Source organism: Astatotilapia calliptera, chromosome 14, assembly GCF_900246225.1.
Source record: "Astatotilapia calliptera chromosome 14, fAstCal1.2, whole genome shotgun sequence".
NCBI lineage: Eukaryota > Metazoa > Chordata > Actinopteri > Cichliformes > Cichlidae > Astatotilapia > Astatotilapia calliptera.
In genome coordinates this window covers 32,708,944-32,724,904 of record NC_039315.1, presented here as the reverse complement: position 1 = coordinate 32,724,904, position 15,961 = coordinate 32,708,944, and the positions used below count along the sequence as shown (strand labels likewise).

At 41.4% G+C, this 15,961-nt stretch overlaps 1 protein-coding gene across 1 annotated transcript in view; it reads left to right on the top strand.

The window, feature by feature from the left end:
- Positions 1-2,091: 2,091 nt before the first annotated feature.
- LOC113036314 (chloride channel protein 2) overlaps positions 2,092-15,961 on the top strand; it is a 221,524-nt gene continuing 207,654 nt past the window's right edge. The window contains exon 1 of the mRNA XM_026192574.1: positions 2,092-2,611. Within this exon, the coding sequence (XP_026048359.1) occupies positions 2,609-2,611 (3 nt within the window). The 5' untranslated portion in view covers positions 2,092-2,608. The remainder of the gene's footprint in view (positions 2,612-15,961) is intronic.

Here is a 15,961-nt window from a genome sequence, read left to right as displayed (position 1 = left end):
GACCAGGGACATTTTTCCCCTGTTTTTTCACTCACTATGTGTTTATAGACCACTCTGAATTTATTTATTTATGAGTTTTTCAAGGTGTTTCTTTGTTCTGTCTTCCTTGCCTGACTCCAAACCGGTCGCGGCAGATGGCGGGCCCTCCCTGTAAAAGCATTTTGGCAAACTGGTGGGGTTTTATATATATATATATATGTGTGTGTGTGTGTGTGTGTGTGTGTGTGTGTGTGTGTGTGTGTGTGTGTGTGTGTGTGTGTGTGTGTGTGTGTGTGTGAGAATTGCATGCCTTCCTTTCCCTATACAGCCTTGTAACAAATTTGTACAAAGTTTAATTACCAAACTGTAACAACACCTAGCTACATAAGTGATTGTTTCAAAGGGAGCAGGGTGCAGGCATTTCACCTTCCACGATTAGAACAAAACAAAAGCAGAGGAATTACTTGAAACCCCAACATTACTCTGCAAAGCAACAATGCCCCAGACGGGAGTGAGTCTGCACTGGTCGTGTTTTTTTTTACTCCCAAAATATGATTAAGACTTATGTGTTCATACAGCCACTGAATCTTTTGCATGCAAATGTAATTTCCCACTCACACACGTACACAGACTTACACACGTCCTGTCTTTCTCCCCTTACCCTCAACTGTTCTCTTCCAATTGGGAGGGGGTTACATGGGAACCTGCCCATTACATGTAATGTTGCCTTTCCTTTTTATTTTCAGTCATCCCCAAAAGGCATCACAAATAGAAGGTCATTCATCCAATCTGCTATTGTTTTTTTTTTAAACCAATTATCAGTTTTTCTACCACCTCATGATTTATACTGACAGTGTGGGATCGGCTACTGTTGCCTTTTAAAGATAATTGGTTCACAACATGAAAGTTTTACTCTATCCTAAAACACAGATATCTAGTATGTATATGCAATAAATCTTGTTTATACACAGCTATTAAAATCCAAGGGTCAATCACTAAATATATGAAGTGGCAAAAAACATTTAAGCATGTTTCTCTGTCCAAAAAATACTCAAAGGCAGTCTGATATAAGACAGAATAGACAGCTCGGCACACTCTGACTCTCAGGTCTCGAGTTAGAGAAACACAATAATTAATCAATAATAAATTATACCCACATCATACTGTATTTCAAAGATACCTTACTGGACTGAAGTATAGGACTTAAAATTTTATTTTTTTTTCTATTGGGCAGCAGGGGGCGACTCCTCTGGTTGCAAAAGATTTCTGCAAACTCTATGCAAAATGCCCCCCTTATTGACTTCAGTAAATGCTTTTCTCATGAGTTAATGCTCTTAATCACCACTTTCATGTCTTATTAAACACATCATGATGTTTATTTTCTAAAGTGTGGTGCCTGCTAGGGTCAAAAAATGAGAATAAGGCTGTATCTGATCACTAGCTAATCACTCAGTTTTGAGGTGATGGCTGCTTTCACTTTTAATGTTTTAATCTTTAATCCCAGTCTAAATCTGATCCCTCGGCAGGGATTACATTAAATGAGAAAATGTATTATTAATTATTTAAACCAATCCTGGTTCTTTCCTTTCAATTCACTAAATATTGACTTGTCACCATCTAAGTGATTTTTGACTGAAGATTTTTGAAGAGACCGCAAGCTCTTTCATTCAAAGAACGCGATTACTTCTAGATTCAAATGAAAGGACCATGAAAGCTCTACGTGTGCAGGAACGCCGGTTAAGGCGCACTGACGCGCGGCATGCACAGATGCTCCTCCGCCACTTTACTGATCACCCGTCTTTGTCTGTATGCCACCTAATTTCACCCAAATCTCCCTCAGGTATCCACATCGCGCTCTCTCATCCAGCTCCCATGCCTCCTCCAACAGTGAGCTCTCCTCCACCCTCCTCCACACGCTCGCTGCTCGCCGCATCCCCGTCTGTCCTGGTCAGCTCCAGGCGCTGGAGGCAGCACATCTGGGGGTAGCATGGGCAGCCGAGGAGGGGTGTGTGTGTGTTGGTGTGTGTGTGTGTTAGAGAGAGAGATTTGTTTTTTTGTTTTTTTTGCCACGGCAGCAGCAGCACCCGCATTGCAACACAGGAGCGGCTGTTGAATGTGTGAGGAGCATCTCTCTCTCTCTGTCTCTCTCTCTCTCTCTGCGCTCCGTGTTTATTGAACAGACAGGTGAGCACGCTGTTCCATTTATCAGGACGTCTCTTCACACGGTCACAGGGAGGGGGTGTTTTGGGTGGAGGGAGTTTTTAAACGCGTCTTGGAAGTTGGGGCTGTTTGTTGCAGCCAACAGGATTTCACCCGGCAGCCTGAAACGGCGGCATCGGACAGGAGCCTGGAATCTTTGCAGCAGCAGCAGCAGACAAGTTCCAGTGGAGGATAAACTGTTGCCTCGAAACAAACTTTGCCTTTGAACTTGCGGGATTTTTCGACCTCTTTCCTCCCGAGCACCCTCCTCCTCTTCTTCCTCCCCCTCCTCCCCCTCCTCCTCTGCCCTCAGCGCTCGGAGGGTCTAGAGATGGAGAGCAGCAGGTGACTGACCGCTCACCGCCACTTCAGGACGCCTGCCGGGGGTTTCACTGGTTCCACTGGGGGACACCCAGGGCCCCGACGAAGGATGGTGAGTAACCTGCGCACTGCGCGACTGATGAGTGTCCTTGCACGCGTACATGCGTGCATGTGCGCGCGCGTGTGTTACCAAGCGTCTTCTGCTCTTCCCCTCAACTTCCTTACCTCCTACTGTCCCTCACACACACACACACACACACACACACACACACACACACACACACACACACACACACACACCCCGCGTCCTTTCTTAGTCACGGGACAGATAATGCACATCAGCTGCGAGCTCTCAAATCACAAGACGGCCTTTCCGAGGGCCACAGCGCTTCACACATTATCTGTTTTAATAGGGAAGTGATCATGTGCTTCACCCTTTCAAGAGAAGAGAGGGGAGAAAAAACTCTTTTAATTTGTGCGCCTTGTGGCGCCTTGTCATGCCTCCAAATACGGAGACTCTTGACACAGTTTTGAGTGGGCCTGAGGCCACCAGTCGCCCTTTTTGGTTTTGTCCGAGGGGAATCAAAGCAGAGCGCTTCCTGTTGCGCAGAGCGTGAACTCTCCGCAGGTCCCGCTACTTAACTGTGATGAATACTTCAGAGTGGTTACACAAGGACCAGCTGTACCTGGATTGTCCCACCAGGGGGCCCAGAGCATCCATGTTACAGGGCTTCCCACACACATTCAGATATGATCGATCTGGGACCTTCCGCTAATCGTTCTTTAATTCGGTTTGCCAGTTTCTCTCAGTGTGTATCAGTCATCTGATTACACGGCTAAATATGCTGAGAGCTCTCACATAAGTGGGACTTCTCAGAGGTGTTTCTCGGTCTTGGAACGAATTCTGACATTTTTAAGAACTAACAACAGAATCTGGCGCCATTATTTACATTTCAAATAAGGAGCTACTGAGAGTTTTGACTTCAAATTAGACATTTCGTGTCATTTTATGTACGAAATTCCTTTGAATTAATGTGATTCGAGAATGAAGTTATCATTGAAACATTTACGTTTGTTTATATGAAAGGCAAACTGAAGTAGAAAGAAACTGCTTACATGACAACTTTGGTATTCAAGTCTTCTTCCTCTGTGGTCCTGCTAATGTTGTTTAAATATACTGTGTTAAAAGTTGTATTGGACAAAAGCCAGGTAGCACTCCGGGTGTGGCCCAAATGTTGTCACATTTAGCCTGAACTGATGTCAGATCTGTTGCGACAATGCGATTAGATAGACTCCACACAGTGCTAGCTGTAACTCAGATCAAGTCCAGCTCAGGACCATATCTGACCCTCAGTAGTGTAACTGTACCCAAAGAAGCCCAAAATAGGCGCAGCAATGTCTGCAGGATGATTCATATATACAGGTGAGCCCTGATCACATGGTTTCTTTTAAATACGAACTGTAGTTTGATTCAATTCATTTTATAAGTTTTCTGGCACTAGTTCACTCTGTATTGTAAGGTAATAACCCTACAACATTAGAACGAAAATCCTCTCAAAATGTGTTGATCCCTATAAGGAAGCATTTGGTGAGAGTGGGGAAGAAGAATTCCCTTCCTCCAGAATCAGAAGCAGAATCAACATTCATCATATCCGCGATCTAATATGGACATCCAGATTTAGCACAATATGTGAGGTGTCCTAGCTAGTGTGCTGACAGCACATGTATCAAAACAAGTAGTTCAAATGCAAATTTTCTAGTAAGTCTGCAGAAAACTGCATAGCCTGTCAGCTGTCAGCTCACTGACAGGAGGTCAGAGTTATAGTTTGTAGAAGTGCAACACATCCTTTTGTGTGATTGTAGTGTTACTAGAAGTGTGTGTTATATGTATGTTCACAGACACAGAAACCATGAAATGTGATTTATTACTCCTGTGCATTTTGTTTCTTGAGAAACGGCATCGGTTGAGTGACTTTTTCCAAAAGCTGTGTCAGCACTCAGTTTAATGGCAAATACATACTCCTAAATATCCTATTTCTGTACACTGACTTGGTGAGATTGTTTTGCTTCTTACCTGCAAATACAAAGCTGATTTTGGCCTTCCTTTCATGAAATTCAATTTGGATTGATTCCATTTTGATCCTCAGACATTATACAGCTTTTTGCAATATCTTTAAAAAATCAGAATTTCTAAGTAGATTACATTTAGAATCTGTTTGGGGTTTTCTGGGGTGGCAGATAATGTCTGTTTTGTTACCATATGGAAAAATCAGTTGTATTCCTGGTCTTGGACTCAGATTTTTTCTTTGTGTAGATCAAAACTAACTGTGAATAAGTTTAACATGCACAAAATCTCCATGCTCATAAACATAACCCTAACCCTAGTGCTTCCAGTCTGATAAAAAAAAAAAAAGGGTGGGAGATGGTGCCGATGTGGAGGTCCCCGAACTTTCACCAATACTGGGTACCAGTACTGGGACATAAGTTGCATTGCACTTGCTGTTGCCACAGCTTCGTTACACTGTGGTGTTTAATGTGTCAGATGTCTGGGACAAAGGCAATGTGATTTCCGGTTGCAGCTGCATCAGAACAGCACAAGTAACAGAGTTTTGAATCCGTAGCTAGCAAGTGGGTATCGTATCTTTTGCTTCCTAAAAGCTTTATTCAGTGAGCACTGTCTTTTAAACCTGCTGAATATCTCCAAAAGTGAGAACACATCTGATGAAAAGAACCTCTTGCTGTGTGCAACATGTGAGAAAAGACCTGACCTGATTCTTACCATTGTTGTTTGTTTGTTTTTTAAACATAAACTATGATTTAAAAACAGCAACTGAAATTCAAATTTCATATTCAAAATTCAAAACAGCAACAGAACTTTTTAATAACACTCGCTCAACATCTCACAAACACAAGATTATTAAAAAAAATATTTCCTTGAGCTGTGGTCTTTGCTTGGGAGGATGAATGAACTTACCAGTTCCTCTAGCCCCTCCAACCTCCAGTGTCTTCCTGCGTCCTCCTTTTTCCTGCAAAACTGCACTTCATGTATCTGCAGATGAATCTATAGATAGGATAGATAAAATAGAAGTGATACCATGCCATGAGACTGTTGCCGTGTAAGTATGCTGAAAGGATCAATGGTAGTATAAATTACAAGTTTTCAAACCAGCGGTCTAGGCTTTGAGTATAATGGATTCTACATTCTTTTATCTCACCCTTTGGTTACTTTAAGCCTTAACATAACCAAAGGGTGAGATAAGGTATCAATGACAACTTAGGAAAGATTCAGAGTTTGGATTAGAAGACCCCTTTTAGCACTGAACCTGTGCGTCCTATATACTGTTTGTGGCCAATTGGTAGTGAGACTGATTTCATTGTTCCATGGCTGGACACTTTGTATCGAATGCCTAATGACAGAGAGGCAGTATTGAGAACGGGCTGGCACAAAGCACACTGCCAACTAAAATACATTACTAAAGTTAAAAGGACATTCCTTAAACATGTACGGAGTAAACACATTGTGTAAGTGTGATCGAGTTGCTCCTTGAGTTGTGAAATGAGACCAGTTCTGTATTAGGAAACCACAAATCTTGCCCTGCATGTTGGCTTTCTCCATGGTTCTGTAAAACATTTACTTCCCTTCAGTCACGGGCTCTTTAGACACATTCCATTAACGCCGTAGTTGACATTTAAGTGTGAAACAATTAGGTGAGGCATCAGCCGAGCTGGCAAAGAGCCACAGGTCTGCACTGCAGGCCTGGAGGGAGTTTTCACTTCAACATATCACGACTCTAATAGAGTTGTCCACCAGCAAATAAAGACTGAGTGTGTCAGTGGACGTGCAGCCCAGAGTGTGTGATGGATTTTCCTTTAAAGTTCACCACTCGAGGGATAGTGTGAGTCTTGTTGAGACAGGAAGAGAGAAAGGTGCAATGTGGTGGTGGTGGGGGGAGGGTTGGACTGCTCCCAGTATTTATTATTGATCTTTGAATCTTGCTTCTACTTTGATGGCCTTAAAGAGTGAGCCAGAGTGTGCTGCATCATGAAGTGCTCGAACACGTGAAGTGAAGAGGAGATCAGACAGACTGTTTTGTTTTCAGCTACTTCTGCTAACAGAAAGTGTTCGGGTGCCTGGGTCGTTGACCCAGAGTTTTGAGTTTTCATTATTATTGTACTTTAATTTTTGCCTTTATTTATCATTTCTAGTCTTTTGGTTTCTTTGTCAGAGTTGTGCCTTCTGGTTTCTGTTCTGTTCCATAGTTGCTGTATCCCTGTGTCAAGTCTGTGTCTCTGTGTTATGTTTCCTGTTTTACTTTGAAGGTCCATGTCTTATGTTAATGTATCTTGCTTCCCCTGTTTCGTTAGGCTTGATTTGCCCCAGCTGTGTTTCCCTCCTGTTACCCATTCCCTGATTGTGCCCTCTGTGTATTTAAGCCTTGTGTTTCCCTGTGTCAGTGTTGTGATCTACCATCATATTGTACTGTGTGTGTTTTCTCTGCCAGCCTGCCAAGTTAATTTATTTTGTGTTCTAGTTCAGCCAGTTTTCTGTCTTGCCGTCCAGCATTAAAGCTGTATTCAAGTTCACCTTTTGTTTCCGTGAGTCTGCATTTTGGTTCCTTTTCCTGCCTGCACACAGCCTTCACATGACAGAAAGGCAGTTTTAATGAAGCTCATCCATTTAGGGCGGGTTGGGGTCTAGAAATAAGAGCTTAATTGAGATTGGTTTAATTCTACATTGCTATTGTTGAGAATAGATTCCTTAATATACTTCAGAGTTAAAAAGAATATAGTTTGTGATTGCTCGCAACATTATAATATTGCGGTTAATGGGTGTAAGAATACAAAATAGAAAATAGGCCTGGAATGGGAACAAAGAACTGGGGTGCAGGGCAGGAGGACAATCAACCCCCACACCCCCAGGGCAGGAAGCAAGAGTTACTAAGAGTGAGGGGCAGACAAAGGGCAAACGGACACTACCTAAAAAGGAGATGGGGGTCAGGGTGTCAGCATCCTTGGCCACTGTACTAGTGTATTTCCATTGTAGGGGGGAGGAGACCAGAGGTTATAACTGTAACTGTTGTGTGGAGTTCTTTAGATCAGCCTTTAGCATAGGACTGCATAGGAATGCAGTGTGCTGATCTCCAGATGCATCTGTAAGAATAATGGGTAATAAAAGGATTGTGTAAAACATGGAAACATCTCAGCGTGATCTCTACCAGGACCAAAAGGATCGCAGAGACCGGCGTTGTCTCAACACTCTCTAAAGAGCTAAGTTAGCCTTGTGTGTCAGTGTGTTCATGTACATGTCTGTGCGTGTGCAGTGTGCAATGCCACTGGCATTCCTGTTTAATTGGAGCTAGAAAATCATTTCCCTTGATTGCTTGCACACTCACTGGGACACAGCTTAGATGGATTGTATTGTTCCACAAATTACATTGTTTTTTCCTCCACAGATGGGGCATTGATGTTCTAATAAACACATGTAACAGAGATACTCGGAGCCAGAAGCCCACCCATGAACATGATAAAACATGATTTTAAAAAATAGTCTTGCTGATATTAGATTTCTGAGAAAGTATATACATAGTCATTTAATGCCATAATACAATCTGAATGCCTAACAAGCTCCTGTTATTCAAATCAAGATTACAGCTAGCTATAAGCTATACTATACGCTTCTTCTGGGCTATATTCTCAGCAGCATATTAAACATATCAGGTCCCCATAAGGAGGATCATGTGCTAACGGCTGTCTAAATGACTCGGGTAAAGTTTGTAGCATGCGTGCTTGTTGTTTTTGTCTGCTTCCACTTGTCTTTGCACTAGGATGATGCCGGTGTAAATGTGCAGTCATATTCATTGTGTTCCCACTAGTGTTGTCAGTGTTAATCTCGTTAAAATGACATTACCGCGGATCGCCCCGTGCGTGGGGCTGGACGGCATCAACACGTTACCAAGCTAACTGCGCTAACGCACTAGTTCCCATCAACTGAGCATTGCGTGGCACAGCCGACATACTGTTTTACTTTTGTCCATGACGCGCTTACCATCAGGGTCATGCTTCACATAAAAACCAAGATAGTTCCAAACGCCAGATCTGAATGAGGGTGGGGGAGGTTCAATTTCGAGCTTAGCTTCTGTCTTACGAGCTTGCACTGCGCTCAGTGGATCTGCACTCGACAGTGCAGCCTAGGCGCAGTAGTCGAACGCAGATTCACTGAGCGCTCAACACAGACAGCATCGTCAGAAGAAAAGTTGATAAAATAAAAAAAAAATTTTGTATTGTTTGATACATATGCGTACCGAACCGAAAGCACTGTATCGAACGGTTCAATACCGATACGAGTATTGTTGCACCCCTAATATATATATATCCCTAACTCCTTAACTTAATCTCTAACTTAATTATAACCCTGAAAAGAAATGAGAGGTACAGAAAAAATGGCCTCAGCTGCCACATTTGAGGGAGGATGATTCATTTTTAAACACTGCCAACTCCTGAATCACCTTATTTTCAGGTGAACCTGTTCACTGTGAATGGTTTTAATCTGTAGTGTAAGACCGGGGGTCTCCTTTTTTGGGCATATATATACTTATTCCATCAATCCAGAGGCTGCAAGTAAGTTAGGGGGTCCTCAGGTGTAACAGTCATTATTCTGGGGTCGCTTTGAGAGCCAAGAAAGAGAATTTATGGGGATAACAGTGAGTCCACCTCCCAGCATATAAACACCTTCCTTGTAAACATCAGTGAGGGTGTTGCTTAGAAATAAAGCTCTTTTTGTCTGGAGAGCATGCACACAATGCAGATGCTATACACACACAATGTAGTCATACCTGCTTCTTTCTTGCAAAGTGACTCTCACACACACACACGGACACACCTGGACCCACGCACGTTCTTATAGATCAGAGAATCTTTATTTCCTTTAATTCAATCATCTCAACGCCTTTAACCTCAGCAGAGCTCAGGCAGCTTGCACAAGGTCACCATTGAATAGACATGAGTAAATGCTTCAAAATACAAGGAATACACTCTTTTACACACTTGTCTTATTTGCTAACTCAACAGTCAGCTGTTCACCGTACCAGAACAGCACTAAATGAAACTAGTATAGAGAATGACAAGCCGTATTCAAAGTAGCAGCAGGTCATACCAGATGCAAGTCTTTGTTCCACTCTTTGTCTTTGCACGTGACTTAGATAAAGTAGATTTTGCTGACAAGGATTTTCAGCTGTTTGATTATTAAATGGATTAAGTGGGATAACTCCCAAAACAAATAGACATGCTGCAGAAAAGAAAGAAAGAGCACCCTGCTGTGTGCAGTGAAACCAAACTACACACAGCCTCCTGAGAGGTTGGGAGGCTGTGGAAAAGATACGTTGATTTTCAAATCATTTAAATCATATATTGAAGTGAAATTGGACCAAAGACATACATGGGTATAAAAAGAGAATCCCCTAAGGGAAGATGGATATTGATATGTTTATAATAATATATATTGGGGGTTTTTATTACAAAAAAATGGGCAAGTCAAAACTCTAAAATATGAGAAAAATACATACATAAACAAGATCCAGAAATACCCATACCTTCTTTGGACCTATAACCTCATTTAAAATTAAAAAGAAAAATGTAATGGTTTTCCCACCTCAAAATAGGATAACTGATCCTATTTTCTAAGACATCAAAACTGCTCTGGGTCAAAACTCAAATGCCTGAAAATGTCACGGGTGTAAGTTAGAAGGGAACCCCTTCTAAAACAGGAAGAGCAGCAGGGGATGATCACGGGAACAGAAAGACATGTAAAATCTGGTTAAAACAATTAATAAAATATATACTTTATTTACAGCATAAAATGTATCCTGATCAGGGGAAAGAATAATTAAAAGAATGTAAAACTAAACAAAATTAAAAAGAAGAAGCTCCAATAAATACAATAAAAGCATGCAACACTAAAATACACTCAACATTAAAACACAACAAAGCATGCAACACTAGATAAGAAATCCTTCTTCCCCGGATGACAGAAGCTCAAAATCAAGATGCTTGTTTGTTCTCTGATCACTAAGCAGATATATGATGTCACATCAGCTATTCTGTTTTGGACTTGAATTAGGCACTAAAGGCTCTTAATACTCTGACAGCCTCTTCAAGCTGCTTGTCACAGCTGGTGCCATTGATAAATCTGATGATCACAATGGAGGGCAGCCAAATTAACAGACATTTTATCTTAAAGAGCTGACATGTATAATGGTGTGACTTTAGAGTAGCACAGTGTGAGAAGTATGGAGTGTCAATATAATTGTGTTTGAGTTTAAGAAACTTTAGGAGGCAATTTATTACACTGTAAAAAAAAAAGAAAAAAAAGAATCCCTACAAGCATGCTATAATCTGCTGGTTTTATATGAGGAAATTTTCCATATTGGAATTCACAGAAGTATCCATAATTGGTAGGGAAATTGTACAGTAAATTTACAGAATTATATGTATTGAGGTTGATAGAAATGTAAAAAAAAAAAGTCAGCAGAAAAACACATAACATTTTGGCAAAAAAAATTACCAGTATTTTACAGATTTTTTACAGTGTGTCTTATAGAGTGACTGATCTTTAAAACAAAAAAATCATCTCCTGTTTCTGACAGTTGTCTTGCTGAAGTGTCTGTAATCTCAAAGCAAACGGTTTGCAAAATTATACACACTGCATTTAAAATAGGCTACCTCTCTCCTCCAGTTGTCATTGCACATTTCCTGCAAAGCTAGTGACAGGAAAATCGCGAGTGCTTTGTGAACCTAGACAGTGTGCCCGTCTGGCCCAGGGGATTTGTGGGATGATTTATTCAGCGTAGCTCAGCTGATGGGAGAAAGAAAAAAAAAGAAGCTCATTCATATGCAGCTAGAAAAGTTTGTTTGACAGCTGGATAGAACCAGTGCTAATAACAAATGGAAAAGAATAAAGAAAAACTGAAGATGTAATAGCAAAAAGGCTCCAGTGTCCAACTCCCAGCATTTTCACAGCTTGAAATATGACTGCACCCTCACGGTGCTATGTGCTTTGTTGTATACCGGGGAGGAAACTGGAGTCAAAAAGTGTTTGTTGAGTTTGCAGTGAGGGCTGCAAAAAGAAAAAAAATCTACCCCAAGCTTACTGGTTCTTCTAGAGTGTTTATTTGCATGTGCACATTTATACTCTCAGGCTGATATTTATTTATAACACCGTTTGGCAATGCATGTGATAGTCCTGATGATAGACTGTTACCTGCACTGTGTATTGCTGTTTGTGTGTGCGCTTTAATCACCCTGCAGCGATGCTAATGTAGTCACAGAGTCACAGGGTCACATTACAGAGTCTCACCTCAAAAGATAAAGCTTAGCATGCCAGGGTTCAGCCTTTTCTTTTCTTTAGATCACAACTGAATCTACAGGGTGGGCCATTTATATGGATACACAGTAATAAAATGGGAATGGTTGGTGATATTAAAGTCCTGTTTGTGGCACATTAGTATATGTGAGGGGGCAAACTCCTCAAGATGGGTGGTGACCATGGTGGCCATTTAGAAGTTGGCCATCTTGGATACAACTTATATTTTTTCAATAGGAAGAGGCCCATGTGACACATCAAACTTATTGGTAATGACACAAGAAAAACACTGGTGTGCTTGGTTTCTATGTAACTTTATTCTTTCATGAGTTATTTACAAGTTTCTGACCACTCATAAAATGTGTTCAGTGTGCTGCCCATTGTGTTGGATTGTCAATGCAACCCTCTTCTCCCACTCTTCACACACTGATAGCAACACCGCAGGAGAAATGCCAGCACAGGCATCCAGTATCTGTAGTTTCAGGTGCTGCACATCTCGTATCTTCACACCGTAGACAATTGCCTTCAGATGACCCCAAAGATAAAAGTCTAAGGGGGTCAGATCGGGAGACCTTGGGGGCCATTCAACTGGCCCACGACGACCAATCCACTTTCCAGGAAACTGTTCATCTAGGAATGCTCGGACCTGGCACCGATAATGTGGCGGTGCACCATCTTGCTGGAAAAACTCAGGGAACGTGCCAGCTTCAGTGCATAAAGAGAGAAACACACCATCATGTAGCAATTTCAAATATCTGTCACAACGGGACTGCACGGACTCACATGCAGGCTCTAAGTTTTGAAAACACAAGAGTCTTTATTACAGCAACACCAGGTGATCTATTTACAAAGGTGAGAGGAAAGCCAGGCTCTGGGGGTCCACACACAAATGGGGAAAGACACAGAAAGACCACACACACTCCATCCACGCCTCACGCTCCTCTTCACACTCCACGCACACTCGATCGCTCGGGAAACACAAGGGTTGGTCCAGGGAATCTGTACACAGAGACACGAAGGGATTACAAAGGAAGATCGCTGAGAAACACTCTAGAGGTAACTGAGCTGGGATTACACTGACGAGGGTCGGCAACGGTCCAGCGACGAGAAACACAGAGCTGCCATCTTAAAAAGGAGCTGGAACAGTCTCGTGATGAGCCACAGGTGCGTGATTGCGACCAGGTGCGTGGGCCAAGGGCAGGAGCCCACAGGTGAGCTCCGCCCAGGCAGAGGGAGGAGGGAGAGAGAGGAAGGGAGAGAGCAGGAACAAAAATGAAAATAAAAACATATGTAGCCATACTGAGCTGACCAGGTAGGCACAGGGACCCTGAAAATGTCCAGTGGCCTTGAGGTTTCCATTGATGAAGAATGTACCCACTATTGTTGTACCCCATATACCACACCAAACCATCACTTTTGTTGTTCCAACAGTCTTGGAGGGATCCATCCAATGTGGGTTAGTGTCAGACCAATAGCAGTTGTTTTGTTTGTTAACTTCACTATTCACATAAAAGTTTGTCTCATCACTGAACAAAATCTTCTGCGTGAACTGAGGGTCCTGCTCCAATTTTTGTTTTGCCCATTCTGCAAATTCTGTGCGCCGATCTGGGTCATCCTCGTTGAGATGCTGCAGTAGCTGGAGTTTGTAAGGGTGCCATTTGTGAGTAGCTAATATCCGCCGAAGGAATGTTCCACTAATGCCACTCTCCAGTGACATGCGGCGAGTGCTACGCTGTGGGCTCTTGCTGAATGAAGCTAGGACAGCCACTGATGTTTCTTCATTAGTGACAGTTTTCTTGCATCCACATTTTGGCAAATCCAACACTGAACCAGTTTCACGAAACTTAGCAAGCAGTTTGCTAACTGTAGCATGGGAGATGGGTGGTCTTGTAAGGTGTCTTGCATTGAAATCTGCTGCAATGACCCGGTTACTGCGTTCACCAGATATCAACACAATTTCGATCCGCTCCTCACGTGTTAACCTCTTCAACATGTCAATGGCTGTGAACAAAGAGAAACTTGTAAATAACTCATGAAAGAATAAAGTTACGTTGAAACCAAGCACACCATTGTTTTTCTTGTGACATTACCAATAAGTTGGATGTGTCACATGGCCCTCTTCCTATTGAAAAAACAAAAGTTGTATCCAAGATGGCCAACTTCTAAATGGCCACCATGGTCACCACCCATCTTGAGGAGTTTGCCCCCTCACATATACTAATGTGCCACAAACAGGACTTTAATATCACCAACCATTCCCATGTTATTACGGTGTATCCATATAAATGGTTAACCCTGTAGTATAAACTTTAAAAATACCTTTTCAAACTCATACTTATTATATGAAACCTCACCATTATGGTTCAATGCCAGTGCATAGAGTAGCCTGCTGAATTATTGTTTCTGAATTAAAGTGTATTAAAACACAGGAGAAAGGACCTAACCACAAAATTTTACCTTGACAATTTCAAATTTACAGGCTCTCAAAATACAGAGGGGTGGATTGAAATATAGCATTTTGTGATCCCTCACTGCAAAACACATGAAATTTTCAGGGTTGGAAAACACATTGAAGCAAGTTATCACATATGAAAGTTTTCTTTTTTCTAACTGCCTAACTTTTAACTTTCTAACTTTCTAACATCTTCTAGCGGTCTAGTTTGTGACAGTGAAAAGAATTTTCTAAACCACATTTTGCAGTAAGTCTGACATTATTAGTCATTAACGAGTCCAAACTTCTTCGGTTCCCAAACTCAAACACTGCGGCATCACTGTAGGTTAAAAACTGTTTAAATTCTTTCATCTTTCATGAAAATGATCTTGGCTGTTGTTCAGGTGCTACGAAAAAGTTAATATTCAAATATTCATTATTAAGAGGATTAGTGAAGTTTAATGGAGTTTGATAAGAGCAGGAAGTTAGCTCGCTAGTTTTCACCTAAAGATGATATACCCTGTTCTGACTCAGGGATTTCCAAAAAGTAAAAATGGACAGCTCTGCTATCACTTCGGACGTAAATGAAAACAGAAAATTAAACAGCAATGTTTGTAGGTTCAAGGTTACTTTATTTATACCTGTAAGTAAATTTGATAGCATATTAGGAAGGTTACTGAAGTTGAGCTAGCTTGCATATAATGGCATGCTACCTGGCGGCTAGCTACAGAGCTATTGCTAGGATAATATAAATACATTACAACCTTAAAAATGGAGAATGAGCGTTAACTTAACAAAAGTTAATGTGAGAATCCCTGATGGGCAGAGATAAATACAATCATATAACAGGGAAAAAATGCAGAAAACAGGCCACACTTCAGTCGAGGGAGCATCTAAGATGATCCATTCCCAGAATGAGGTTAGTCATTAATATGATTTTGGATGTCTCACTATAAAAATTCCTAAGTTCGATGTACCCATTCAAAGTTTGGTTAGCCTTCGGGTAATTCTTTTCTAAAGCATTCAAGTATTTGGTGTCCACCAAACTGTGAGCCCATGGGCTAATGTTACAGCGCAAGGTTTTAAACTTATATAAAATCAAATATGATATAAATAATTAGAACACATTAAAAAGACAATAGCCTTAATGAATGCAGTAGGAGCTACTAACAGTAGATATAGACAACTAAATAATTGAACGCTGAAACTTCAATCACATCTTTCAAATATTTTAAAACCCCTGTGGTAATGAATGGTGCCAAAAACTACAAAACTTGTATTATTAGACCTAACTGTATTCAAGTAGTTAGTGTATGTGCAAAATGTGACTAATGTTAAGTGTGCTTGGTTTCAGGATAGGGTTAGAGTCACACTGGGGAAAACAGCAGCATGGCCAAATTTTCCATTGGCTTTGAAATGTTTGTTTTGCAGATAGTGACCAGGTCTGTGACTACTCACAGTTAGTTGCAGTCTGCCATTTAACTTTAGTGCTGTAAGATGGTGATAAAACATCAAATTGGCAATTGCATGGGGTCACAAGTACATGCAATCTACTTGTGATGATATTGGCAATTAACTGTGATCATTTGGCAAAACTCAGAAATCTGATCAAACAGATGAAACAGAAATTCTGAATTCTTCCAGAAATAGTGACGTAGGAGCTGCAGGAGTCA